The sequence below is a fragment of the Equus caballus genome, chromosome 29 (genome assembly GCF_041296265.1).
Source record: "Equus caballus isolate H_3958 breed thoroughbred chromosome 29, TB-T2T, whole genome shotgun sequence".
Lineage (NCBI taxonomy): Eukaryota > Metazoa > Chordata > Mammalia > Perissodactyla > Equidae > Equus > Equus caballus.
The window spans coordinates 26,508,135-26,534,296 of record NC_091712.1 but is presented as its reverse complement, the minus strand read 5'-3'; the positions used below and the strand labels follow the sequence as shown (position 1 = coordinate 26,534,296).

Genomic DNA, 26,162 nt, shown 5'->3' with positions numbered 1-26,162 from the left:
AATAATAATTTCTACATCAAAGGTAATGAGTACTGATGTCTGAGAGCTCAAAATCTGGACTCTCTCACAGTTTCTAGCAAAGATTGCACCGTCATTCCTGGCCCCTGATTTGGGTAGGACCTGGGGTAAGCTGTGCAGACTCCAGCATTTTCGCCCTCACGGGATGAATCAGACCCTCCGCACTAGCCCTTATGAGATGTTAACACAAAGCAATGAAACTTTCTAATTCTGCATGACTTGCGATGAAAACATCACAACTCATCCATCCAACTTAATGTGATCCTTTTAAGCTATCAACTTGGGAAGATCAGCAAAGCTATCACTTGCCTACAAATATGTCTGGAATCCCTCTTCGGAAAACGCTTTCGGAGTTGCTTTAGTAAGCAAAGTAACTTAGTGCCCTGATTTTACTACCCTTGTTTATGCTAAGACATTACCCTGTCAAAGATACACTTTCCTCCCCAACTCACCTCTAAATGGCCTTTCCCTAGTTCCAAAAAACAAGCTCTTACCTTTGAAGATGAAGATCACCTAACAGTGAAGTTACTGAGAGGCACGGTACCAAAAATATTATTTGAGCTATATAATATAATTGGACTAGCTACAAAAATTCAGAGGCAAACTGCTCTGGAGAAGACGACAGTCTTTTGGAAGTGTGAGTTGTTGATATACACTGAAAAGTCAGTAAGTTTCCTTTCTAGCCCTGCCTTGGACTTCAGTGTGATCCTCAGTGTCTCAGCCCCCATTCAACACTATGTTCCTAAGATTTCCTCTGACTGACTAGAAGGAACAGCAGGAAGAGAAAGTTCCTCCTGCTCTGATTTATGGGACTTTCAGACAGCTCTTGATTATCCCAGTTCAGAGTAATATTCAAAAAAATACAGGCCATTCATTTTACAGAATACCATCAGAATATCTCTATTTGTACTAAAGGACCTAAATGGGATTGTTTCTGTTATTTCTGTCACCCATGCAGACGATGTCTGCAGTACAATATATTGATCAAGTATACAAACCAAAGGAAACAGAATAATTGTCCAACCATTGTTATCACCTGTGTCTGATCTTTGGGCTGCTTCTTGAAAAAGTAGGAACATTCTTAAGACCAGAAAAGTATTAAAGACAGAGAACGTGCAATAATAGAAAGGATGTGCAATGATACCTTGTGAATGCCATGAATCCCTTTCCACACGGTGCAAACAATAACACGGCCTGTGGTCCATTTTCAACTGGGCACCACATCAGATATTTGAGGAGGAGTCTGATGAATAAGGAGGCTAATTCTAAAGCTATGGCAAGGAGAATCTTTTTGACTGTGCAGACCTGCCGAGAAGGACCAGCAGCTTACCAACGATGATTCCAGGTCTCCTGTCCATCTCCACGATGTGAGGATGGACACCTTTATAGGCAGCATCGCTGACGATCTGGGTGTTCTTCCTCACTCGCTCGGTCACAGGGTCATCCACAACAGGAGTAAAGCCTCTTCCCTTTGTCTTTTCAAAATCTTCATGATATTTCACCTGAAAACAAAGGAAAAAACAATATTAACTCAAACTGAAATGTTCTGATTGTTACATAGCTCACAAAGTCTTGATACAATGACAGCTGTCACTGCACCAACTGGATCTAGATTATTTTCTACAAATACGTATCTTTTCCAATTATTCCAAAAACAATGTCCAAAACTTCAGCTTCCTAGCATCAGAAATGAAGTGCTGATATTTTCACAATGTTTTTCATCATTATGGCTCTTTTAAATTATATATAAACCTGTGTATCAGTCAGAAGCTTTAAAAGATAGATATATACACGTGTGTATATATATATATATATATATATTTTCCTGAGGAAGACCAGCCCTGAGCTAACATCTGCCGTCAATCCTCCTCTTTCTGCTGAGGAAAATTGTCCCTGAGCTAACATCTGTGCCCATCTTCCTCTATTTTATATGTGGGATGCTGCCACAGGGTGGCTTGATAAGTGGTGTGTAGGTCCACACCTGGGATTCAAATTTGCGACCCCCAGGCCGCTGAAGTGGAGTGCGTGAACTTAACTGCTGCACCACTGGGCGGGCCCAAAGATAGATATTTTTTAATCCTCGTTACTTCCTAAAAGGTACCAACTTAGCTACAAATTAATTTCCTATCTCTTAACCTTTAATATGCAATAAAATGATAAACTATTTCCACACAATTATTCAAGAAAACAGTATTATTTAAAATTAGATTGAGAGTTACAAACAATTATATATACAATTTTTTGTATATTATTACAAAAACTTAGGTATACTTTAAAACATACATTTTTCATGCTCTGAAACTGGATTAGGGTGATTATTGTGCAAGTCTGTAAACTATATCAGAAACTATTGAACAGTAAACTTTAAATGGGTGAACTTTATGGTAGATAAATTATATCTCATAAAATTGTTTTAAAAAATACATTTTTTTTACATTCTTTGCAACATGCAAACACACCAAGCTCCATCTTAAAATTAACTGAAAAGAAGTGCAGACAAATGTCTTTCACAAAATGCATTTATAGTAGTCACGTTAGAAATAAAAAGACGCCCAAAAAATCACTGAGAAAAATTACTTTATTTGAGTAAATGTTTCCTTTACATTTCAGTGTGATTAGAAAGTGCCCCCGTAAGGATGGGCCCATCGCATCTCCATGCTTTGTTACTTATCCAGATTAATGGTGAACTAATGCCGCGGGTACACTGGGCGGTGCCATTCCTTAGTATGTTTTAGTCATGAGAAGGATCTGGTTGTATCCTACCATTGAAATATGATTTTGTGCTTCTTTGACATGTCTCAGAGCAGGTGTATCTAAAATCAGACTTGGTCTACCTTTCATCTGTTTATGGTCCTGGGTATATTTTACCTGCAAAAGTAAATAGAACATACTTATAACAAGACAATTATAATAAAAAACATTATGGAACTTTTTCGAGCTTTCCAAATGAGTGAAACATACACAACATATTCTGAATTATCTCCTGGGTAACTTGTTCAGTAATTACATTTCATTCTAGAATAACAATCTAAAATTTTACTCTCAAAGATCTCTTTTAAAAGCTATAGCAAAAATGACCTAAATCTATCAACTGAAAACAAATGTGTGAGTGATCAACATCCACTAACAATGTAGTTAGTAAAACTGGTTATCATACTTAAATTAAACAGGGAAAGTCCAAAACTCAGTGGAACTTAAATTTATTTTTCTATTTCTATATTTCCCCATTTTCCACCATAACACTGTTGAAGAATGCACACCAAGCTTCCTTCTATTTCCTTTTATTTTTCCCCTCCAAAGAAGATAAGAAACAATAAGGCTAGTTTCCTTTTTTTTTTTTTTTTGGTGAGGAATATTGTCGCTAAGCTAACATCTGTGCCAATCTTCTTCTATTTTGTATGTAGGATGCCACCACAGCATGGCTTGATAAGCAGTATGTAGGTCCACATCTGCGATCTGAAGCTATGAACCCGAGACCACCAAGGCGGAACACATGAACTTAACCACCAGGCTGGCCCCAGCTAGTTTCCTTTTAAGCAGCCACAGTTTAAAGGTAATTTATGGGGGCTGGCCCCATGGCCTTGTGGTTAAGTTCGGCATGCTCTGCTTAGGCAGCCCGGGCCCAGTTCCTGGGCACAGACCTACACCACTTGTCAGCAGGCAGGCCATGGCAGCAACCTACATACAAAATAGAGCAAGACTGGCACAAGTGGTAGCTCAGGGTGAATCTTCCTCAGCAAAAAAAAAAGAAGTTAAGTTATATTGACTACAGTCAGCATCTGTAGACAGAAATGCCAATAGAAAGGTGTCCACTGTAAAACCTAAATGCTGATCCCCAGGCATAGAGCTCTTCTTGACAGCTGACCATCAGCACACTATTTGTGAGGCTGATTATCAGATTAGGATAGCAATTATTGCAGACCTGAGGGCATATGTGCAATTTACAACTGATGCCCTGAGATTCACTAAGAGAAAGCATACTATCCAAATCAAACTGATGTGCACCGTGGGATTTTAACAAGAAACCAATTTCTATATTAGATGTATTGTAGGATGTTTTTCCTCTAAGTCCTTACTTTGGAGTAATGACTCATTTCTTATTTTGTTTTGCAGAGAGCACTTAACAATCCACGTTCAATGGAATCCATCCGTAAAATGACAATTATTTAACTTACGCATCAAAGACTACCAGTTTCAAAGACACTGGTTAAAATAACACGAATCATTGTTTAAATGAAAATAACATAGTTTAAAACTAAACTTTAAATGTGACTGTCACATCTGGAAATATCAATGAAGGATTACAGGATAACGTAAATCTAGTGGCAGCTTTTGGACGTTATCTGAAATAACATGTGTATTTACTACATATATCACAAATGCTTCTTGAAAATAGATTTTGTTTAAAACAGGACTGCAAGTAAACAATAAGGGAAACATTCTCTGTGACAGCCCAAAATGAATAAAACCACTTGCCGAACTAATATTTTCTTGATTCTTCTTTACTCTTTCCATTTCAGGAGTTACACTCAAAACCGTAGCTCTTCCCAGCTGACCTTTATAACAAACCTATCATTTCAGAGAACAAAAAATAGAGTACTATGAATCAATTCAACTAAATAAGAGCCGCATAGTATTTATTTTAAGGAGCTAAGGAAAAGACTCTATGAAAACAGAGGATGCTATCAGAGGTCGAGTCATATGTAAAATGCTTGCCTCTTAAATCAATCCATCCTAAAACACCCCATAACAGGGATTATGTGTCCAAATCACTGTGAATGGACCCAAATATATGGGCCTACCCATATTGTTGTAAAGCTGTAATAAGCATTTCATCGCAAAAGAATATGATAAGAAATGTCTTCATGGATATTATTCAAAGGTATTCCTACCCATATAGAATGGTACTATGCTGTTGTAGTTTCATAGTAATTAACCGTGCAGAACTTTTGAAAGGATGCCTAAATAGGTGACCATGGTCATCCATAAAAAGGCCAGTGTGCTTCCCACTACTCCGTTCCTGCTTCTCAATAACCATGCTCCTTTTCCAGAGTAATGGAGTCACGCCGAGTGTGACTCTAAATATATCGCAGAAAAGAGGACCATCTACTTCTCCAAACTATAGTTGTTAGGAAGAGTGCCAAACAATAACCTGCCTTTCCTTTATAATCTGGTCAAATGACTTTAAAGTTTTGAAGAAGAAAAGACTTCTTTGAACCAAATAGATGTCCAAATTTCCTCTTCCCAAGAACCCAATCTATATGTTAATGACTTCGAGAAAGGAGTCTGTCTGTGAACTACATCCGTAGGTTACATAAACAGAAGGGAGTTAGAGCAGCCAGGAGACGGTGTCTGAATAAAAACTGACAGCCCCTTACCAAGTGCCCCTAAAATGGGCCTGTCTCATGTGACCTATTCAGCTATGCACACTTTATAATTTCCCCCCAGATGCCGTCCAAAAATAAAGTAATAATAGCTAGAAGGCTAGAGAACTAAAACACATACAGGTAGAAAAAGAAGTGGGAAGCTCATTTGTGGGGCCAAGAAGCCAGGAGCTATTGCTGCATCCCTCTGGGGAACTGCAGCAAAATAGCATGAAGCCAAGAGGGATACACAAGAACGTGTAGGCAAAATCCTACTGGTTGTCGCTGGAAACTCTGCAGCAGGGAATGCCTCGTTGTGCCCATAATACCTAAGACCCCGACACCTTTCGAATAAATTGGTAGTCAATTCAGAGCAGAATATCAACTCAAGGTCATGAAAACTTTGTAAACATAATCCCTCTTGGAGATATTGACAGCGCGTTTGCTATCCTAAGAAAAAAGTTACTAAGCAGATCACACATTGCTGATGTTCTTCTGGTTTTCTTTAACTCTCTTCAGCTCCGGTGGATCCGAAATTGCAGTTGCCTGTTTAATCTCTCCTTTGTATTTTACCTGTGGAGGATAAAGAATTTTAATAGAAAGCAAAATGGTCTCCACCCAAATACCACAGAGGACGAGCCTCAGGATTATCTCTCTCCACATTTTTCACCATCTTGGATGTGCGTCCATCTTCTGGTTCACATCGACACGTGGATTCTGATTCATCTGACCTAGAAAGACAACTTGTTGGTTGTGCTTCTTACAAATGATCTTTTCTGTTCGATACAAAACTAACTGCAAATTCTACAATTAAAAGTAATGGAGGGGCTGGCCCCGTGGCCGAGTGGTTAAGTTCGCGCGCTCCGCTGCAGGCGGCCCAGTGTTTCGTTGGTTCGAATCCTGGGCTCGAACATGGCACTGCTCATCAAACCACGCTGAGGCAGCGTCCCACATGCCACAACTAGAAGGACCCACAATGAAGAATATACAACTATGTACCAGGGGGCTTTGGGGAGAAAAAGGAAAAAAATAAAATCTTTAAAAAAAAAAAAACATCATTTCAATCTTCACCATGGAAAAGAATAAAATAAGAAAACCTATATTTTTTTAAATAAATAAATAAAAGTAATGGAAATGTAAGGGAGAAACATCGGAAAGAAGTCATTATAAGAGAACTACAGTGGGTCACTATGGCAGCCCGGGAGGGCCACTGACTACCTTTCAGACCCTGAGCTTCTACTTTCAAAAGAAGCTAAAGATTCCTCACTCCTGCCGCCCTCCAGGAAAATGATAAGGACAAAGCAGGGGTCGGCCTGATTTCCTCCACCTGGGAGAATTCATTCTTAAGTTCCAAAATTACCAGTTTTCTCTTTCAAAATTACCTGTTTTGGAAGAAAAAGACTATTGTTTATATTGGTAAAAGTTCTATAAAAGGGTCAAAAAAATGGGAAAAATAACCATTGGGGGGAACCTCTGAAAGAGATTTCTGAATTCAGGAGGCCTTGGTTCAAATCCCAGCTCTGTCCTTACAAACCAGGGGGCCCTGGCATGTTGACCTCCCTAAGACTCCGTTCCCCAGCTCTACAAACCAGGGCAATGAATCGTGCCGACCTCATGGGTTCACATAAAGCATTGAGCACAGGGTCCATGTTAGAGGTGCCTCATGATTAACTCTCGCTGCTTTATTAGCTTTAGATTGTTGAATGATTGAATACTGTTTCCAAATTTATTTATAAGGTTCCCTACTCTATAGGTTAGGTTCCCTACATTATGTCTTAAAACCCCAATCAAGCCGGGTCTTCTTTTGCTCTATTCCAATAGATATTTTTTCTCTCAGATTGACAATAGACTCAGCACTCTCCAGGTCCTTGCCTGGATGTACTTGTAGATATTTACCAACTAAACTATGAAGTCCATGAGGATAGGAACTGAGTCTTCTCCATCTTGGTGTACCAGTGACCAGGATAATGCCCGGCAGACTGGAGTACTTAATGAAGATTCCTTGAATAAACAAACATGGCTAAATTATAGCAACACAGTCCCAAATGTCCTGGGCTCACATGGGAGGGTCACAATTCATGCCCTTCACTATGTGAGAAGGAATATCCAAACGTGGAGGGTTTCAAGCTTTTCAGAGAGCATTCTGAAGAATAAAAACATACAATGTTTCGTAAAATAGAAGAGAAACAGAAACCACTTGCCGTACTCAGCTGCTCCTGGTTTCTCCGCACTCTCTCTATCTCTGGTGTTACGCTTACTGGGGTTGCCCTGTGGCACTGCTCTTTATACCGGAGCTGGGGACAAGATGCAAGACAGTGTGGAGTTAAGGGAAGGAAACGTGCACCAACACTCCAGAACATGAAACGAAATGCCACATGGCTACAGAGCATTCATTAGTTAAAATCTTCACTAGCATCTGACAGTGAAATACGCATTGCTAACAGACTTCATCATATTGATCCCAGACTAAGTTTTTCTTGTGCAAATGTTTTGAATTCCACCTTTAGTTGTTACTCTTCAAATTGTCTCATTATTGGTGTCCTCTCTGAGTTCAATCTTACCAGCAATAATAAATGATCCTTACGGTGAACTCATTTCTTCAAAGCACTAAAGCAATATTTATCAGATTGCGATTTTATATTTAAAAAGAATAACTCTGCGCTCATCATTAGAAAGGAGGGTCACACCAGTCGTGTGCTTACGCCTCTGTGACAAACGAGCACCAGAGAAAGAAACTCTGAACCTGAAAGTTTCCTTCTCAACAAAGTTCCAACACTGGCAGGACTGCTCTCCGACCTAGCGGTATAGAAGTCTCCCTGAGCTCCTGCAGAGGTGCCCCTTCTCAGCTGGGGGGGCCAGACTCATAGCTAAGGTCAGCTTTCCCAGCAATTCTACAACACCCGACCCAGAGAAACAATGAGCACCCGACACAGAGAAACAGAACGGCATGTCCCCCAAATGAATTTTGACAGGCAAAAGCAAAACTAGAGGTTAAAATCCCATTACAAGAAACTCTACAGGGACAGTCTTAATGATTTTTTAGAGCTTCAATTTAGCGTTAGGGAATTTTTTTGGCAAGAAATCACAAGGCCTACAGGGCCGGCAGATAAAATGGACTTGAGATGCCCACTCTCAGCAGTAACGTGTAAGTGTAGAGAAGTCTGGTAAGCCTGGAAAATAAACGACAGAGGGATAGGCCCCTTCTGGTGCAACCTCTTTCTGCAATGTGCGAGTTCTCTGTGCCATGGCATATATTTTGAGAGTCTGGGCAGATTCTTGTGTCTGGGGTAACTGTCTGAGTTAAAGTGAGGAAAGATCCAGTGTAATCTCTACTGATGGCAGGACACAAGGAAAGATTACTCTGGGTAAAGCTCAGAGGGGAAGAATCCGTTGAACAGCATTATTCATGTAGAGAAACTGATGTAGCCAATTTCTAGTGATGGAAGTTCGGGGACATGAATTTGATATGAGAGTCATCATGTCTTGCATCCATCCACTCACAAACATACTATCATACTATATAGTGCTTTACAGGCAACATCTCGCTTAATATTCTAGTCCCTGTTTTATAGATGAGGAAATTCAAACTTGGAGAAGTTGGTGGCTTATGACGGTCATACAGCCAGTAAGGTCTGGAACTAGGATCAACCCAATAGTCCAGGGTTCATGTTCTTCTCCATTACTCCAGTGTTGCCCAAATTTCCACCATTCCCACACCCCTTCCCATATGCCATGCCAGATATCACTTGTGCTGTGTTTTATAGTACTTTTTCATTAAATTAACTCACTATTATTTTCAAATAAAGTTATTTTTAAGGGAGTGCTATGTTTCTATGATAAATCGAAAACTAGTAATCCTCCTTTAAGGAAAGGTACACATTAAAACAATTTAATCACTAAGGCAAGGCCTGATCACTGGTGCACCTCTTAACAGCATCTTGAATACCATGCCAGTATATGAACCGTATCTTAGGGACACTGTGGGACGCCCAACTGCCTCCTCATGACCTGGATCACAATTTCTCTCTCCACCAGCATCTCCTGCCACGTTTCACCCCACGAACTCATCACACTAAATCTTCCCCTCCTTCAATAGGCCTTGGTTCCTGGACATACTCTGCTTGATCTGCCAGGAAGGCCCTTTCTTACAAAGTCTACCCCAGATCTAACTCAACTCTTCAAGATCTAACTCAAAAATTACTCTTTCTCTGAGGGTTTTCCTCTCTCTCACTGACATAGCCTTCCTTCCTGAATTTCCACAGCACTTTGCAAGAGGAATTATTACTTATTATTAAACAAGATACTTCATGTATTCAAAAAGCATAGTAAACACCCCCAAAATATTAATTATTGTTCTCACACTAAACAATGCACAATCATTATTTATTCTGTCTGTTTCTCCTGGAGACCTTGAGAATACTCACAGGCCCCAACTTTAGAGTGTATCTCACTCATCTTTGAATTTCCCCAAGAACAAAAGCAGAGTAGGCATTCAAGAACACAGTCTTTAATAAACAACTGCACACACTAGGTGTACTGCTTGCCCAACATAAAGATGTGTGAGATCTTATCTCCACCTTTCAGGAACTGGCCCTCCTGTAGTGGTATTCATTGCAATGGGATTTCACCTGTTCAAGCTCCATGCCCTCATTTATACTGCTATCCAATAAAATAGGAAACAATACTTAAAGAAATACGATCACACATTGCTGATGTTCTTCTGGTTTTCTTTAATTCTCTTTAGCTCTGGAGGATCAGAAATGGCTGTTGCATGTTTCATCTCTTCCTTGTATTTCACCTGCATAATTTATTTTAAAAAATGTGCACTTCATTCAACATGAGGCTTAAAAAATAGTTAAGAATTCTTACTTGTAACTATTGCATAACTGAATTTTTAAATTCCAACATTAATTTGTCCTTCAATGGGAACACAAATTTTTATTTTATCTGATGCTTTCCTGATTCCTTTATCCTAAAGTGCAAATAAACCCATATCTACTCACCTATCCATCATTGTAGGAGCTTTTTAATTAAAGGAAGCAAATGTTGCTTATGAGGATAAATTTTATCATTAGGCAGATGCACAAAAAATCCTGGCAATTATCTTCAGTAATATAATACATCATTTATTATTTTCTCTCTGAAAAGCAGTTTCTGTTTATTAATATGTTAATTAAAATCTACCACGTATTTAAAGGCAAAAGTCAAATTGAGTTAGCTACAGAGTCTTGGAACACTGCTTATCTGACTGAGAGCACACAAATAATCCAAAATAAGGAAAAAAAATTAAGTGGCCACAATAAAAGAAGAAAAAGGGGGGCTTGGAGGGGAATGCACCCAAAACAGAGACCACTGTGTCCTTAACACCACAGAAGGGCCAGTGGCAGAAAGTCAGGAAGTATCTTCTTCCCACACAATCACTTTACATAGAAGTCCGTCTATATCTTGACATCCACTTCATTCAAAATTCCTCTTTCAAATCTATTTCGAGGAAGCTCAACCCAACAAACAGTAATGCCAGAACTCAGCTAGGCAGGGGACAAGAAACAGCTCTTTAAACTTATGAAATGCTTAATGATGCCATCGTTTCAGGTGGCATTTTATTTTATTTTAATTTTTACTTTCTTTTATTTTTTTTTAAAGATTTTATTTTTTTCCTTTTTCTCTCCAAAGCCCCCCGGTACACAGTTGTATATTCTTCGTTGTGGGTCCTTCTAGTTGTGGCATGTGGGACGCTGCCTCAGCGTGGTTTGATGAGCAGTGCCATGTCTGCGCCCAGGATTCGAACCAATGAAACACTGGGCCCCCTGCAGTGGAGCGTGCAAACTTAACCACTCTGCCACAGGGAGAGTGGTTTACTTACTTTCTTTTTTTTTTAATTCTTTTTGGTGAGGAAGATTGGCCCTGAGCTAATATCTATTGCTAATCTTCCCCCTTTTATTTTTTCCCTCGCCAAAGTCCCAGTACATAGTTGTATATCCTAGTTGTAAGTCCTTCTAGTTCTTCTATGTGGGATGCCACCACAGCATGGCTTGATGAGCGGTGTGTAGGTCCACACCCAGGATCCCAAGCAAGGAACCCTGGGCCGTTGAAGTGGAGCATGGGAACCTAACCACTACGCCAACAGGCTAGCCCCTCAGGTGGTATTTTAACAGGTAAAAAATTCCTGGAAGATTGGATTCCAGAAAAAGGACATACATATATATTCATATGTATGGAAACACAGGCTAGACTTAAGAGGCACAAGTAGAAATTTAGCAAAGACTTAAATCTGCACAGAATGTTTTAGAAATCACTTGGTAATTTTTAAAATGATTAAGGCTGAAATCTATGCTGACAGTCACTGAGAAACAGTTCCTAAATATCTCAGAGACCATCTATGTCTTAGTATTTGTGGATTTCATATGAGTACACAAAGCCAATATCAGTCCAGATCCAAAACAGTTCAATTGAGAGTACAGTGAGAGAGGCTACCTCTAAATAAGATTCAAAAATAGTTCTGAGAGCAAGCTAATAGCTAAAAGGCTTGTACTCTGGAGGTGGAAAATGTCGAGATCTTTAAATGTTAGAGAATCATGTCTTGGTTTGACAGATCTAGCTAATCTTGAAAGGGCAACTTCCCATTTGAATACTAAGCAGGAGTTTATGGCCCAACTTCCTAGAGATAGAGAACTGTGCATTTATTGTTTGCTAGGAGAGGCAGTGGGATGCTGGAGAAGAAATGATGTACTATACTACTTCGTGTGATTTTCCTCGGATGAGAAACTAAATGCGATTAAAGAGGAACATTTTTGTTTTTCATATGACTCTAAACTCATCAAAATGGCACAGCCATTCACTGTATGCAATAGAATTGCACACTACAGAACATTTATAACATTGTACCCCAGCGCACTGATGGCTACGTTTCAAATACTATCATGTGAAAGTGAAGGAAACAAACATTTCCAGCAAACATTTGCAAACTAATCTCTCTATCAGATCCGAGTCTTGTCTGACACAAGCCCCTACCACGGTGGATCAGACCAGATTTCTACAGCCGCAGCATAAGGTCCTTCTCCTGACAGAGTTCCTGACACACGAGGCTAACCAAGGCGGTTTAACTCAGATTACTTAAAGAAAGCTTCTGCCTCAAAGGTGAAGGAGAAGAGAAAGGCTGGGGAAGGGGATTTAAGGAAAGAACTCCTGATTCATCCACAAGAAACTAAATATACTAAATATACATGGCAGAATACCTATTGGTAAGGATAGCAATTATCCATTGTAAATGTCAAGCACTGAAAGGAGAAAGATTTACTCATAACATTAATCTCCTCCTCTATGCTCCCCCAAGCTCCTAGGGAAGTAGAGGGTAAGTTATTTCATTAATTATAGTGAAGGTGTACGTTTTTCTTTGCTGGAAGCTGGAAGGAGTAGAAGGGAAATGGGGCCTTTGAAATCTTCTCTTAAGCCACCAAATAAATGTTCTGGGGCCTTTAATCAGGGTAAAATTTCTTTCCTCCAAGTCATGGAGACATACCGAAACTTATCCTTTCTCTGAAAAATTTAATACAGTTAAAATTCTGTTCAAAAGGATGAAACCTAATCCTAGATTTCATTACTGTACTATTAAAGTGATCTATCTCTTACGCACTCTGATATGTCAAGATAAAACAGTGCTTCAGGTTCAAGGGGAACAAGCCTACAGTCTTTCCTCTAAAAGTTAGACCTTTGATATTTGATGAAATAGCATTTCTACAAAGAAGAAAAGGAAAAAGCAGCCAGTTTAGTAAAGAACTAAAAACGTTCATCTAGCTTACATTTGCTTTTGGAAAGGATAATTAATGCTAGAGAGAACTTACTGAACTAATATTCTGCTGATTTTTCCTCACTCGTTCAATCTCTGGAGTATCTTTTACCGCTATGCCAGCTCCGACTTCTTTCTTATAAAATGCCTTTATTATAAGAGAAGGAAGAGAATAACTATAAGCTTATTAGAATTCAAGTCCTAGATCCAACTCTCATAAAAGAAAGACAATTTCCCAGGTTTTAAAGTAGTGTGAATACACCTTCTATTTATGAGTACCAACATTATATTAATCAATTAAATAATCCATGATGAGAATAGACGTACAACTTCAGTTTCATATACCATAATCTTACAAGGAACCCTCTAACACCTGTTCAAGGGCATGCATGATACCCTAGGTGGCTGCAGGTTATTTGCTCTAAGAATATTAGTTGGCAAAATGGAGTTTCCTTCTTCAAAGATAAATATATGTCAAATGTGTATTTGAGATTAATCAAAGCACATATTATAAAAGCCCACTAAGCACTTATCATTTCATTCCAAAACAGCATGAAATTTTAATCAAGCGCCATTCTCCAAACACAAAGATGCCCTCATTTCTTCAAAGAAAATATTAGCTCTATCGTCAACATCAACAGGAATTCAGTCTATTTTCTCTATCTTCCACTTATTCATTAACCTTTCCCCATGTCTCCCCATACCTATCAACATCCAGCCCTTTCAAACACAAAGCAAACAAGAAACAATGTACTCTACAGAAAAAGAGAATAATTATAAGAAAGGCATATGAGGACAGAACTATCGCCTCTCTTGGAATCCAGTGGGTCCTCGTGGGAGTTGGAAGAGTATGATATGAGAGATGTTTTCCTCCAAAGCCTAGAAATCTGGAATACTATGGAATCACAAGAGATGAGGGTCAAAATAGCCTTTTTCTCTGATCCTCCCTTCCGGCAAGACTTTTCCATTTCTTAGCACAGTGAGCCTATGGAGAGCTAGAGGTACCTGACCAGCACCCTGAGGGCTGGAGCCTGCCAACTTATTAGAAGGTAGAAAATATACCAGAAGTCCTCAGACTTAAGAGAATTGAGATTTTGATGAGACATTTACTTAACTAGTAAATGACAGCTCACGCTACATTAAAATATTGACTGTACGTTCAATTTTTATAATTTTGGAATCCAAGTTTACATATCCATCAAGCATAGACCCAATCTCTTAATTAACGCTACTGACACAATTCCTAGCCCTCAAAATAAAAATACCAAAGTTTAGGAACTGCTTACAAACTAGTAAATCCTAGATATATTATCAAAGCAAATAATCAATGACTATGAAGGAAATAACTTCATATGTCTGTTTTCATCTTCAAAGTAAAATCTGTACGGAAGATTAAGACCTTGTTCCTGAGAGAAATTTTAATATTCAGTTAAAAATAACTGTAGCTTGTACCAAAGAAAAAACTTGAATTTCTAAGTCTAAAACAATCATGATAAATTATAACTTGTAAGAATATTTAAGTACTCTTAAAGAAAAAAGGTAATACATTTGATAAGAAATTCAAGCAATGCAGAAAAAACCGAGACAATGAGGGAAAAAGGCCCTCTTCACAAAATAAAATTTCAAGGTGGCAACTGAAGAAAAATAATAACTACTCACTGTACTAATGTTCTGTTGAGTTGTCTTAATTCTCTGAATTTCAGGAGAATCTGCCACAGTAGAATAGTGAGAAAGCATCTTCTCTGCTTCATCTTTATACTTTTTCTAAAAATATGAACAGTAAATAGATAGCTGAAACTCCGTGAGTGTGCACGCACATGTGTGTCCACACGAATGAGACAGACAGAGACAGAAAATGATCCTACTTATCCCAACTCTTCTACACCACATGGCCGTAAATTATTCAAAGCAAGAGTTGATGCAACAGTGAAAATAAAGGGAGTAGGCAGAGAAAGCAAACAGTCCAGGGGAGCAGCCTCCCCTCTGCTTAGGCAATGGGTTCCACCCCAGCCCACTCAAACCTCATGAGGCTGAGCTCCACCCACTGCTTGGTTTAGGACCTCCTCTTCCAGGACCAGTCCTAGTTCCTATGTCTACTTGTTTTCATGCTTCTGGATTTATGCTGTGCTTCCTACTTCAGATAAAGATACATTTGATCAAGGGAAAGGGGCTAGTATTTTTGTACTTGAGATAAAAATCTCAATTCTCTCTCTACTAAATGTACTGCTATGAGCTCTGATAGAACCTGGGCAATACCTTCTAGGGGTATCCGCGTTTACATAGTGCTTACTATGGAATGGGTGCTGTTCTAAATACTTACCACACATTAACTCATTTGATCAATCCCACAGCAGATACTATTATTATCCACTCTATAGATGGAGAAACTGAGGCATTAGCTAAGAAACGTCAGAGCTAAAATTTAAATCCAGACACTCTGGCTCCGAAGCCAGTGAAGTTAACCATCATAGCATACTGCTGCTTGTCAGCAAAGGTGACTCTTGTTCATGTTGAAATGCACCACGGCATCATCACATCCTCTCAACTATTCCATTGTATCCAAAATAACTAAAATTCCTTAAAATCAGATGCGTCCCCATGTCAAACTCAAAAAACTAACACTGTCAAAAGTTAAAGCAGGAATTCTGACAGCTCAGGCATCACTTCCTCTTTACTCTTGATACCTTTTCTTTCTGGTAGTATATATCATACTTTATAATACTACATTTGCATGATTATTTAATTATTACATTAGCCTGTAACTCCCCAAGGGCAAAACCATGTCTAATTTTGCATGTAAATGGATGCTCAGGAAGTATTTGCTGAATGAAGGAATGAGCTTGGCATTCTTGAGACAGCAACTTTTCTCCACTGACTCAAATGGCCATTTGCCTATTTTGTGTATTTATCTATGCCTTTAGTGCAGCTGATACAGTTCAAGCGACCTTCTCCAAGCTCACGTGCCACGATGTGATGCTGAGGATAGACTACAGGACCATCCCAACCACTACATCATCCGAGGAGGCCGAGAAGCAGACAACTCCTCTGATATTTGACTCTGCATCTTGATATCACCATTGTGAACCAGCAGATATTTAGACACCTTGCTTATGTGTTAATCAGAATTTTAACCAACTTGGTCAAATTTCCTTAAAAACTATTTTCAGCACAAACCCCATTAATCAAAGTTAATTCCTTAGTCAATTTTCCATAACCATTTTACATTTTTTCATTCCCCTTTACTATCTTTTTCCATTGGGATTCATTCTTTTCCTTGTAAATTTTACAGCACTCACTAATGACTACTTTTACCCAAATTGAATTTTATCAATAACTTCTTCTTCCATTAAATATTTTCTTTTGTGGTCATTATTTCTCTCATATCCAGTTTTTCTAGAGGATGTGTGACAAGTACACTTGGCAAATTATATTTTACCAAGAAAACCTAGTTCTTCTCAATTTTTAGTTAATATTCAGTTTCACCTTACACTTTGTGCAGTTTTATTCACTCAGTTTTAGTTGGGGCTGATTATTTTAATAATAACATTCATTATAAACTAGGTAAAAGACAACTCGTGTGTAATCTTTTTTCCCTAGTGTGAGCACTGAAGCCAAGTGCGCAATAGAGTCAAAAAATAAAAATAAAAAAAGGTCAAAATGTCCTCAGGCTCAAAACAGAGGGCCCCAACAGGGCAGCTTTGATGCTCAATAACGTCTGTTGAATTGAACCTACAGCGGTTGCCCCTTTCATTAGTGAGGTTAATCAAGTTTGGCCAGAGGTTCCTTTACAATAGAGTACACTGACTCTGAATACAGTGCCCTCAAAAAGATAGCAATCATAGAGACACACAAAGCACATCATTATTGGATATCAGAACACATCACTTCAAGCACCTTCATTCTCCACCTACCTGGCTATAGATGTCAGATGCCCTCTTGGCTCGAAGCATGTCTGGGATATCCATGCTCACCTGCATTCCTTTCCCTCTAATTTCATTTTCTAAGTCCTTCTTATATTCTTTCTGAAAGAACAGAAAATAATCTTCAGAACTTAGCTTAACCTTCCACAGCAACGCAGATATTTATGTGTTTGAATCTCCAAGCCACACATGGGGCAATACCATTCATACTCTTTCTAGATACAATTCAATATGTTTGCCTTAAACTTTGTATCCTGTTAGTTTCTTACCTGGCTGGTCATTTCGGATGCTTTCTTAGCCCTCTGGATATCCAGAGTGTCTGCGCCCACCTGCATGCCTTTCCCCTTAATTTCAGTCTCCAGATCTCTTTTATAGTCTTTCTGTAGGAAATAAAACGTGCAATTAGAGCTCTACGATAATTTGAAAAAACTGGGTTGAAAAACTTGAAGTCATTTTTGACATCAGGATCATGGCTTTTGGCAATAAGTTGGACCTTTATTTCTTTTATTTCTATAGTACTAGGGTTTTCACTTGTGGTTAGGAACATGCCTCGGAGTGACTTATTCACAAGTAATCAGGAGGCTTTTTTCTACTAACCTGAATCAAGAAAGGAAACAGAGTTAGCCAAGGGGAAATTTTCTATATTTCAGTATAATAAAATTGACAAATTATTGGTTAATATATAACTCAGTTGATAAGTGTCAATCAGATGGAATTGTAAAATTATCACTTTCGTTCTGTAGTGAATAATTGCTGCTTGCTGCCCTGGAATCCGGCCACTCTTTTCCCTTCATTAACTGCCTGGTTTGCCACTGGGCAATTCACTGCCCGCTCATTCTAAACCACTCAGCTCGGGTGAGCCTGGCCCAGGTCCATGGGCTCTGTGGGACTTAAATAAATCATTAGACCCCTTCCCTGGCTCTTTATGATTGCTTCAGGGGCAGGCGCATTTCTTTTACCAAGCAAGATGTCAAGAGACTTTCTCTTTCCTTCTGGACATAAATAAGGAAGGATGCAGCCCCGGGAGCTGCTAGATGCCTCTTCGTAAACAAGAGAAGAAAGCCTGCCTGACAACTGAAAGATAGAAAGTGAAACTGAATCACGCCGTTTGAGTCTCAGACCAAGCCGTGTCTAAGTACTCTTCCACTGTTTGGTATAAAACAATAAATTATCTGCTTTTTTTGAGCAAGCTTGACTTATATTATCCATCATTTGCAAAACAGTCATAATTACACAAACACAAATGTCTTAACAGACTCTTGCCACTTGTTAAAACCAATTTTAAAATTCACCAAGCTATATACTAACAATTGTACACTATTCTTTATATATCATTATTCTTTAATAAAAAATTTTATTAAAAGGAAAAAAACTATTGACTATATCTAATTAAATTTCTTCCAAAACAGCTATTTTCTATGATGTTGACATACTCTAGATTTGGAGATTCTCTTTTAAAATCAATGTTGAATTGCTTATTTGTGATGTTCCAATTTTGGAGAAGCTGTAAATAAAAATCTCAGTCTCAGAGAAATATTACATTTTTTCCCTATCTTCGAATCATAAACCTGCCTATTTTCACTGACTTACATTCTCAGCTTCACTTTTCTGAATTAGGATTCAATAATAATATTTAACTTTCAAAATAATAATATTCAACTATTACTATGTCTGTAAAAAGCTCAGTTTTTAGTAAGCCTGTTTAGGGCCCCCAAACAAAACCCTTCGTTTGAAGGACAATATACATAGAAACTGAGGCACTAATCATAGACAGCCACCAAGGTCCCATGGTAGAAATATGTCATTTAATTTTCCAATATGAACTTTCAAATCTAGAAGTGTTGTAAAGCACATAGATAGAGCTCACAGGACACTAGCTGCATCAGTTAATATTGATGCACGATAAAACACCCTAAAACTTAGAAGGCTTAAAACAACAACGCTCTGACATCTGCATTTCAAGACGGCAAGCCCCAATCCACACAATCTTTTAGAACCTCTGCCGAGTCACACTTGCTAATGTCCTATTGGCTAAAGAAAGTCAGATGGTCGAGCCCAAAAGTACTGCAAGGTTTGACTCTTGGAGGTCACTAGTGTAACAATATACTACATTGATTTTACTGGAAAAATTAAACTTTGAACTATGGTGAACTCCCAAACTTTGACTGAAAAGGATTTGAGAGCCTGTCAGTTGGACGAAATGGGATATGACTATGATTATGTGCAAATAAAAGCTTTGGATTGCAAAGACAACGGCACCATCAAAACTGCTCTGGGCTACTTGTAACCATGGTACAGCCCTCTCCTCTAGGCCTGTTTCCCCCAGGTTCTCAATAACTAAATTTGCCCCATTTTCCTAGTATGTAGTCCCAAGGGACACAGAGAAACCTAAATCAGCATATCATTGAATAAACTAATCTATGAACATACTAAGGAAAGACATGACATTTCAGCTTTTCATAAAAGGAATACATCTTAGAAGCCTGCTCTTAGGTAAAAGTGTGAAATACAAAATTTTTGTTCTTTCCACATTCTTTTCTTCAGCAAAAGAATGCTTTCTTTAAACTCTCAGGCCCATGAAGATGATTTTGAAGCCTTCTCCAGCCCCAAATCCCTCCCCATCCCTACCCCCATACTCCAATCCAGTGACTGGAACTAATACTGGATGTCACCCCCTCCTCATAATAAGAAAAATGTCAGAGAATTATAGGTAATGATTAGATAGTTACTGGGTAGTTAGTTACTCCGAAGTCCAAGGAGGCCACCTTAAGAAAGGACTATTTAATCTAAGAAATGAATAACAAGAAAGAACCAACCTTGCAAAGACCATGGGAAGGACTTTCAGGAAGACAGCAGAGCTGTCCAGAGACCCTAAACCCTGTGGAGGGGCAGACGGGAAGCCTATGAGACTGGAGCATAACGGACAACGGAAAAAGGGCACGGGATGAGGACGGGCAGCCTGGGGCCCATTCATGGAGGGGGGCCTTGAACGCCAGGGCAAGGAGTATGAAGTCTACGCTGGACATGAATGGAAACCACTGAAGACTTTTAAGTGGGGGCAGTAACATAATTTAATTCTTCAAGGATTGTTCTGGCTGCTAGGCAGAGAATGGATACAAGGGGGGCAATAACAGAAGCAGAATTCTGGTTAGGAAGCTATTGCAAGGATCCAGGTGATAGAGATAGTAATTTGGACTAGGGTGGGGACAAGTAGATGGATTTAGGAAACCATTATGGGACAGAATCAATAAAACTTGCTGACACGAGGAATTAAAGTGACTTATGGGATTTCATTGATGCCATTTGCTGAGAAGGGGGTGGAAGAGGGAAGTAGATCTGGGGAAAAAATTAAACATTCGGGTTTCAGCATGTAATGCTGAGATCCTTGTTATAATAAGGATAAAATGACGCATTTTATGTGTCATTTACATATGGTAATGCCTCTGAGACATCAAAAGGTAAATGGTTGCACATCCATGTTATAGAACACTTAATTTTTCTATAAGAATGAGGTAGAACTATACGAAGTAACATGGAAAAGAGTCCATAATATTAAGTGAAAAAAGCCAGCACAGAACAAAGTACATGGTATTTAAGTTTGCTTAAGTCTCTGTGTGCACAAATGTATGTTTATCTATCTATACATAAACATAGATCTGGAAGGCTCTACAACAATTTTATAACAATGGCTATCTCTCAGGAGGAGAACAGAATTAAGGGCCAAGTGAAAGGAAGTTTTCAAGTACTTGTCCAGCATGCATCCTGCCCACCTGCTGCCATTTCAAATGCAAGTCCTATGGGTTAAGAATTCTATGCCATCCCCACTTCTTTGCCTAAACAAATATGGCCATCCCACTTCCCTGGCCAGTACCTAACACTGGGGATGCAGGCAGATCCCATCACAGCCCTAACTCCCTGGCAATTAATCAGCTACCTCTCTTCTTCCAGATTTCCTGGGGGGGGGGTCAATCCTAAGCCAGCTCTTCCTAACTCAAGGGTCACAATATAGCTCTCAGGGTAGCCCCACTAAAACCTCCCCCCAGTCAGCCTGGAGATGAGGGAGCAGCACCTCTTAACCTGCACCCCAACTTTCTCTTTACATGTGCTTCTTACAAAATCATCTCTTCCCAAACACCGTCCACTCCAGTGACCCTTTTATATTCTGGAAATTGCTGGGGGAGTTCAAGAAGTGTGGAACGAGTTCTGGGGCATTTGTTTTGAAAAAAACTCATACGATCTGACTCCTAGAACTCTGTCATCTGATATCTATGATATCATAGCCTCCAAGCCAAAACTTTTAAATTAACATCCTGTCGTTACATGTATTACATATACAAAGAGGAAAATGGTATTAGATGAAGGAACATGGTCATCTAGGATATGCAACACCTCAACCCCAAATGCTGACTCTGCAGAAATTCCAGGCATGGTGATGAGGTCAACAGATGATGCAACCAAATCACACAGAAATGGCTATCACTGTCATGTTAGAGTATCAATATGTGATTTTCAAGTTCTGCTCAGAAAGCTGGAAATACAGACATGCCAAGTAGCAAATGATTTAAAGAAAAAGTAGTATGAAAACACTGATTGCAGCCTAGATTAACATGAAAATTTATTATATTACAGGATAAGATAAGAAGGTAAGGGGGTGCTTGTGTGTTTTCTTTTAAAATGCCTTTCTTCAAGTTTTCTTTGATATATTTAAAGGATATGAGCAAAGCAGAAACTGCAAATTTTCAAATAAGTGTGATGATTTGGAATGGTTTCCATTCCAAACTGTTAAACTGGGCACAGAAAGCTTTGGGAAATTCCATGGACTAAGCAAGTTGTTAATATGATTTGTTAAGTTCCAAAATACAAGTTTAAGGTCTGCCTCATTCACTCCACTAACCTCACTAGCCATCTCCGAGGCTTTTCTGGCATGTTGTATTCCGAGGGTGTCAGCGCCAACTCGCATCCCCTTCCCTTTAATTTGCGACTCCAGGTCTTTCCTGTATTCTTTCTGTAAAAAGCAACATTTTGTAACATTCAGACACACTCAGGGGACAAACATAGAGCAATGATACCAAAAAATGTTTAAATACACATATTTTAAAAAGAAGAAGAAAACACAGCCTACTTTGCATTATGAATAATCTGATAGCATCTCATTGGATCGCCTGCTATCCGGCGCCCACAACTGACCAAATCATTGTGTGATGTCAAGAGAGTTTAACGTGCTGGTGACCTAGTACGTTCTCATGGTCACCCATTTGTTGAGTTAACTTCCTAGGTAGTTTAACAGTGTTTTAAGTATACAATATTCTAAATTGTTATGTGTTTTTTAAAAAATTGATATTCATCTTTGGCCATATTCATGTTCTTTAAAGAAATTGAAGGATACATTAAAAAAGCATCCTAGTGAAATTAAAAATATACGTGGGGAGTAAGGAGGGGATGGAAATCAACCCACCAAAAGTGCATGGATTGAGGGGGGTCAGAGGTAATTCCCCAACTGTCTTGGGAGCTGGAGGATAGGGAGGCAGGTCTAAACGAGTTGACATAGAAAGAAGACTGACTTTGAGGTCAGAGCGCTCAGTAGCTGTGAGACACTGGGAATGTTTCTCAGCATTTCTGGTTTGCTCGTCTGCAAGATGGGGATAATAATTCCTCTATGCAGGATCACTGTGAGGATCAATGAGACAGTGTATAGCCTGGTGCCCACACAGAGTGGGTGTTCCATAGTTTTTTTTTTTTTTTGAGGAAGATTAGCCCTGAGTTAACATCTGTCACCAATCCTCCCCTTTTTGCTGAGGAAGACTGGCCCTGAGCTGACATCCATGCCCATCTTCTTCTACTTTTTATATGTGGGATGCCTGCCACAGCATGGCTTGACAAGCTGTGCAGAGGTCCACACCCGGGATCCGAACAAGCGAACCCCGGGCCGCTGACGCAGAATGTGCGAACTTTACCCCTGCGCCACCGGGCTGGCCCCTAAACAGCTTTTTTGATCTTTCACTCCTATATCCGTATGCTAAGGCCTGATTTATTGCTGCTTCTGCTACCATCTTGCCATTTGTCTGCATCTGACTGGACTCTGCCACTGAGAGTATAAAATGATTTTTCCAAATATTTCTGATGAGTGTTACAAGATCTAGCTCTGAAGGTGGACTGCACATGTCACCATAACAGAAGAATTTGTAGAAAATTACTACTGTAGGACTATGTAATGGCAAGATTAGCTAAAGACATCACAGTGGACATCTGTTGTTTTGCCTGACCAGCATCCATTCCTCTTTCCTCTGGCAAAAAACTCCATGATGTTCTTTGGAGGAATTCCTCTAATCCCTCTCAATCCATACACTTTGGACGGGTTGAGAAGCATACCAGGTCATACCAGCACTTTACACTGCCCTGACATTACACAATAATTGGGTCAAGTGTGGGCACAGGATAGAAGGTGATCCAAGGAGATTCAATCCGAGGACCTTAATTCTAACTGTAAGAAAAAAGATGCTCACTTCCCACTGCGATTACTGACCCTGTTGTTAAGAGGGGCCATGACACAGAGACAGCCTCCCAAGAGGGAAGCAATAGAGAAGATAACAGAACTGAGAGATGAAGGAAGAGAGACATCAAGTGAATTTCAACCTGAAGGAAACTTGATCGTTGAACTTCTCTATTAATAAACCAATACATCTCCTTTGTTTCTTAACCCAGTTTGAACTGGGTTTCTATTATTTGCAACCTGACGAATAGGGTCCCCATCATTATCACCACAATTTATTAACATATGGGGATAAAGCTTTAAATTTTTTCACTGCTCAGCTACAGTCTCTTCAAAGCAGAATGCCATTATGTGATACCAAAATAATGGCATAACACAAGGATGAAAGGACTGAAAGCACTTCAGAGGCATTTCATTCCTTATAAATATCATGTAAAGTGAGCAACGATCACTTTCATTTTATAAAGTGGGTTACACAGACTCATTCAGCAGCCTAGGCAAGGACTGGGAGAGTCGATTGGGTTGTGAGCAGAAGAGCAAGTGAACTTTTAAACTGCAGTTACCAACAGACCATGATAACATACCTTCCTAATCTTCTGCCTTTTACGTGCTTAAAAAATCAGTTATATCTCATACAATTATTTGGGTTTATTATATAGATTTCCCTCTAAAATGAGGAAATGGTCATTTTTCTCATACTACATGGAAAGGAAATGGTGAGCATCATTTTTTTTTTTAATTCACTGATTAGGAAAAGACTACTAGGACATAGCTGCTTATAATCAACTTACACATAAAAAAATCAACTTATCGGGGCCGGCCCCACGACCTAGTGGTTAAGTTCGTACACTCCGCTTCAGCGGCCCAGGGTTCAGATCCTGGGCACGGACATGGCAGCGCTCATTAGGCCATGTTGAGGCGGCGTCCCACATGCCACAACTAGAAGGACCCACAACTAAAAATACAACTATGTACTGGGGGGATTTGGGGAGGGAAAAAAAAAGCAGGAAAAAAAAAAAGAAGATTGGCAACAGTTGTTAGCTCAGGTGCCAATCTTTAAAATAAACAAATCAACTTACACATATAATCTTTGAGAAAGATTTACAAATAAGAAATCAGCTGAAAATTCACACATTCTCAGTTGTTAAATAAATATACTCACCTCACTAGCCATTTCAGATGCTCGTTTTGCTCTTTGAATATCAAGAACTTCTGAATTAAGTTCCATTCCTTTCCCTTTTATTTCATTTTCCAAATCTTTTTTATATTCCTTCTGTGAGGAAAGAATATTACAGTTTAAAATTTACTGGGAAGCTCTTTAACTGACATACTGTTTTACATGTTTTCTAGAGACCACAGAAAGCAGAAAATATTTCTAGAAAAGAATGAAATCACTCTCCTGAGAGTTCATGCTCCTTATTTCCTACAGAGACTTCGTTTTCTCTTAATCATGTTTAGAGTGGCTTCCAACATTCTCAGACTTTTCCCTTTTATCCTTTCTTCCCATGTTTTTTGGAACCATATTGGTACCATCTTTTTAAAAGACGTCTTCCCTTTAAATATTCAGGAAGATGCTAGGAATACACTCATTAATTATTTGAAATATTTCTTTGAAAGCTGTCTATAAAATATGAATCACCAAAAGAAGATAGTTGAAAAAGAATGAAAAATTACAAAATCAAAAGCATTGATGTAGCCAAAGTGAAATTCATTCTATTTAAAGGTTAATAAAACCAAATAATTATATTGATAATATATAGTTTGAATTTCACTTATTTTAATATCATATTTTAAGTTGATCCAAATGTCTTTACTAATACTTATATATGATTGGGGGGTTTTTTGTGCTAATGGATTTCTTGTTTTCTTACTAATTGCATTATGAAAACAATACATATCTTAATCCATTTCAACCAAGTTGCATTTATAACTAACTTACCAGATGAAAGAGGAAACTTCCTTTAATGATAAGAAATCAAGCTCTAGTTAACCCTAGCGGTCATTTCATGTTATTTTCTCTTTGTCCAGTATAATTAAATTAGCCAGACCTCTGCTTAACTAATAGCCTACAAGACATTGTAACGACCTGCACGCAATTTTGGAAAGTGCTCTGGTGTCAAATGGCCTGGATGAAAGTCAGAGTTCTTTTACTTATTGAGTCACGTGACCTTCAAGAGACCTTTAAGTAACTATCCTTGATTTCCACACAGGCAAAATGGAAATAAAAATTCTTCTTCTCCCAATGTCAAAGGGTAACTGAGGGAATCAAATGAAATTAAGAATGAAATGATACTTTGAACACTCCAAACGGGAATACAAATGCAAAAACCATCAAGTAAAGAATGCCAAGACAAGTTAAAGCTAAAGGTTTACCCTTAGAAAGGGAAGTTACAATGTCATTAAGTCACTAAGAGTCCCTTTTTAAAATCAGACATCTCTATAACTTCATTAAAAGATTTTTCATCGTAGTCTTCTGGGGCTTTTTTCTATCCTGATGCATACATTCTGAATCAATAAGTCAAACAAGATTCATTTAAAAGGAAGAATATACAAAAAGGCGATAGCATGTATATCAAAGTCATTTA

General features: G+C 38.8%; 1 protein-coding gene across 10 annotated transcripts in view; it reads right to left on the bottom strand.

Moving 5' to 3' along the window:
* The window catches only part of NEBL (nebulette), a 333,764-nt gene that overhangs the window by 29,874 nt on the left and 277,728 nt on the right, over positions 1-26,162 (bottom strand). For 6 of the 10 annotated variants that reach the window (XM_070255116.1, XM_001496364.5, XM_014737063.3 and 3 more), the window contains 12 exons: positions 24,740-24,850; positions 21,982-22,092; positions 17,357-17,467; positions 17,079-17,189; positions 14,827-14,931; positions 13,223-13,315; positions 10,087-10,179; positions 7,583-7,675; positions 5,862-5,954; positions 4,495-4,587; positions 2,782-2,886; positions 1,349-1,520 (listed from right to left, as the gene is read on the bottom strand). In XM_070255116.1, the coding sequence (XP_070111217.1) occupies positions 1,349-1,520; positions 2,782-2,886; positions 4,495-4,587; positions 5,862-5,954; positions 7,583-7,675; positions 10,087-10,179; positions 13,223-13,315; positions 14,827-14,931; positions 17,079-17,189; positions 17,357-17,467; positions 21,982-22,092; positions 24,740-24,850 (1,291 nt within the window). The remainder of the gene's footprint in view (positions 1-1,348; positions 1,521-2,781; positions 2,887-4,494; positions 4,588-5,861; positions 5,955-7,582; positions 7,676-10,086; positions 10,180-13,222; positions 13,316-14,826; positions 14,932-17,078; positions 17,190-17,356; positions 17,468-21,981; positions 22,093-24,739; positions 24,851-26,162) is intronic. The other 4 variants (XM_014737061.3, XM_070255118.1, XM_070255120.1 and 1 more) reach the window with 2 other exon arrangements.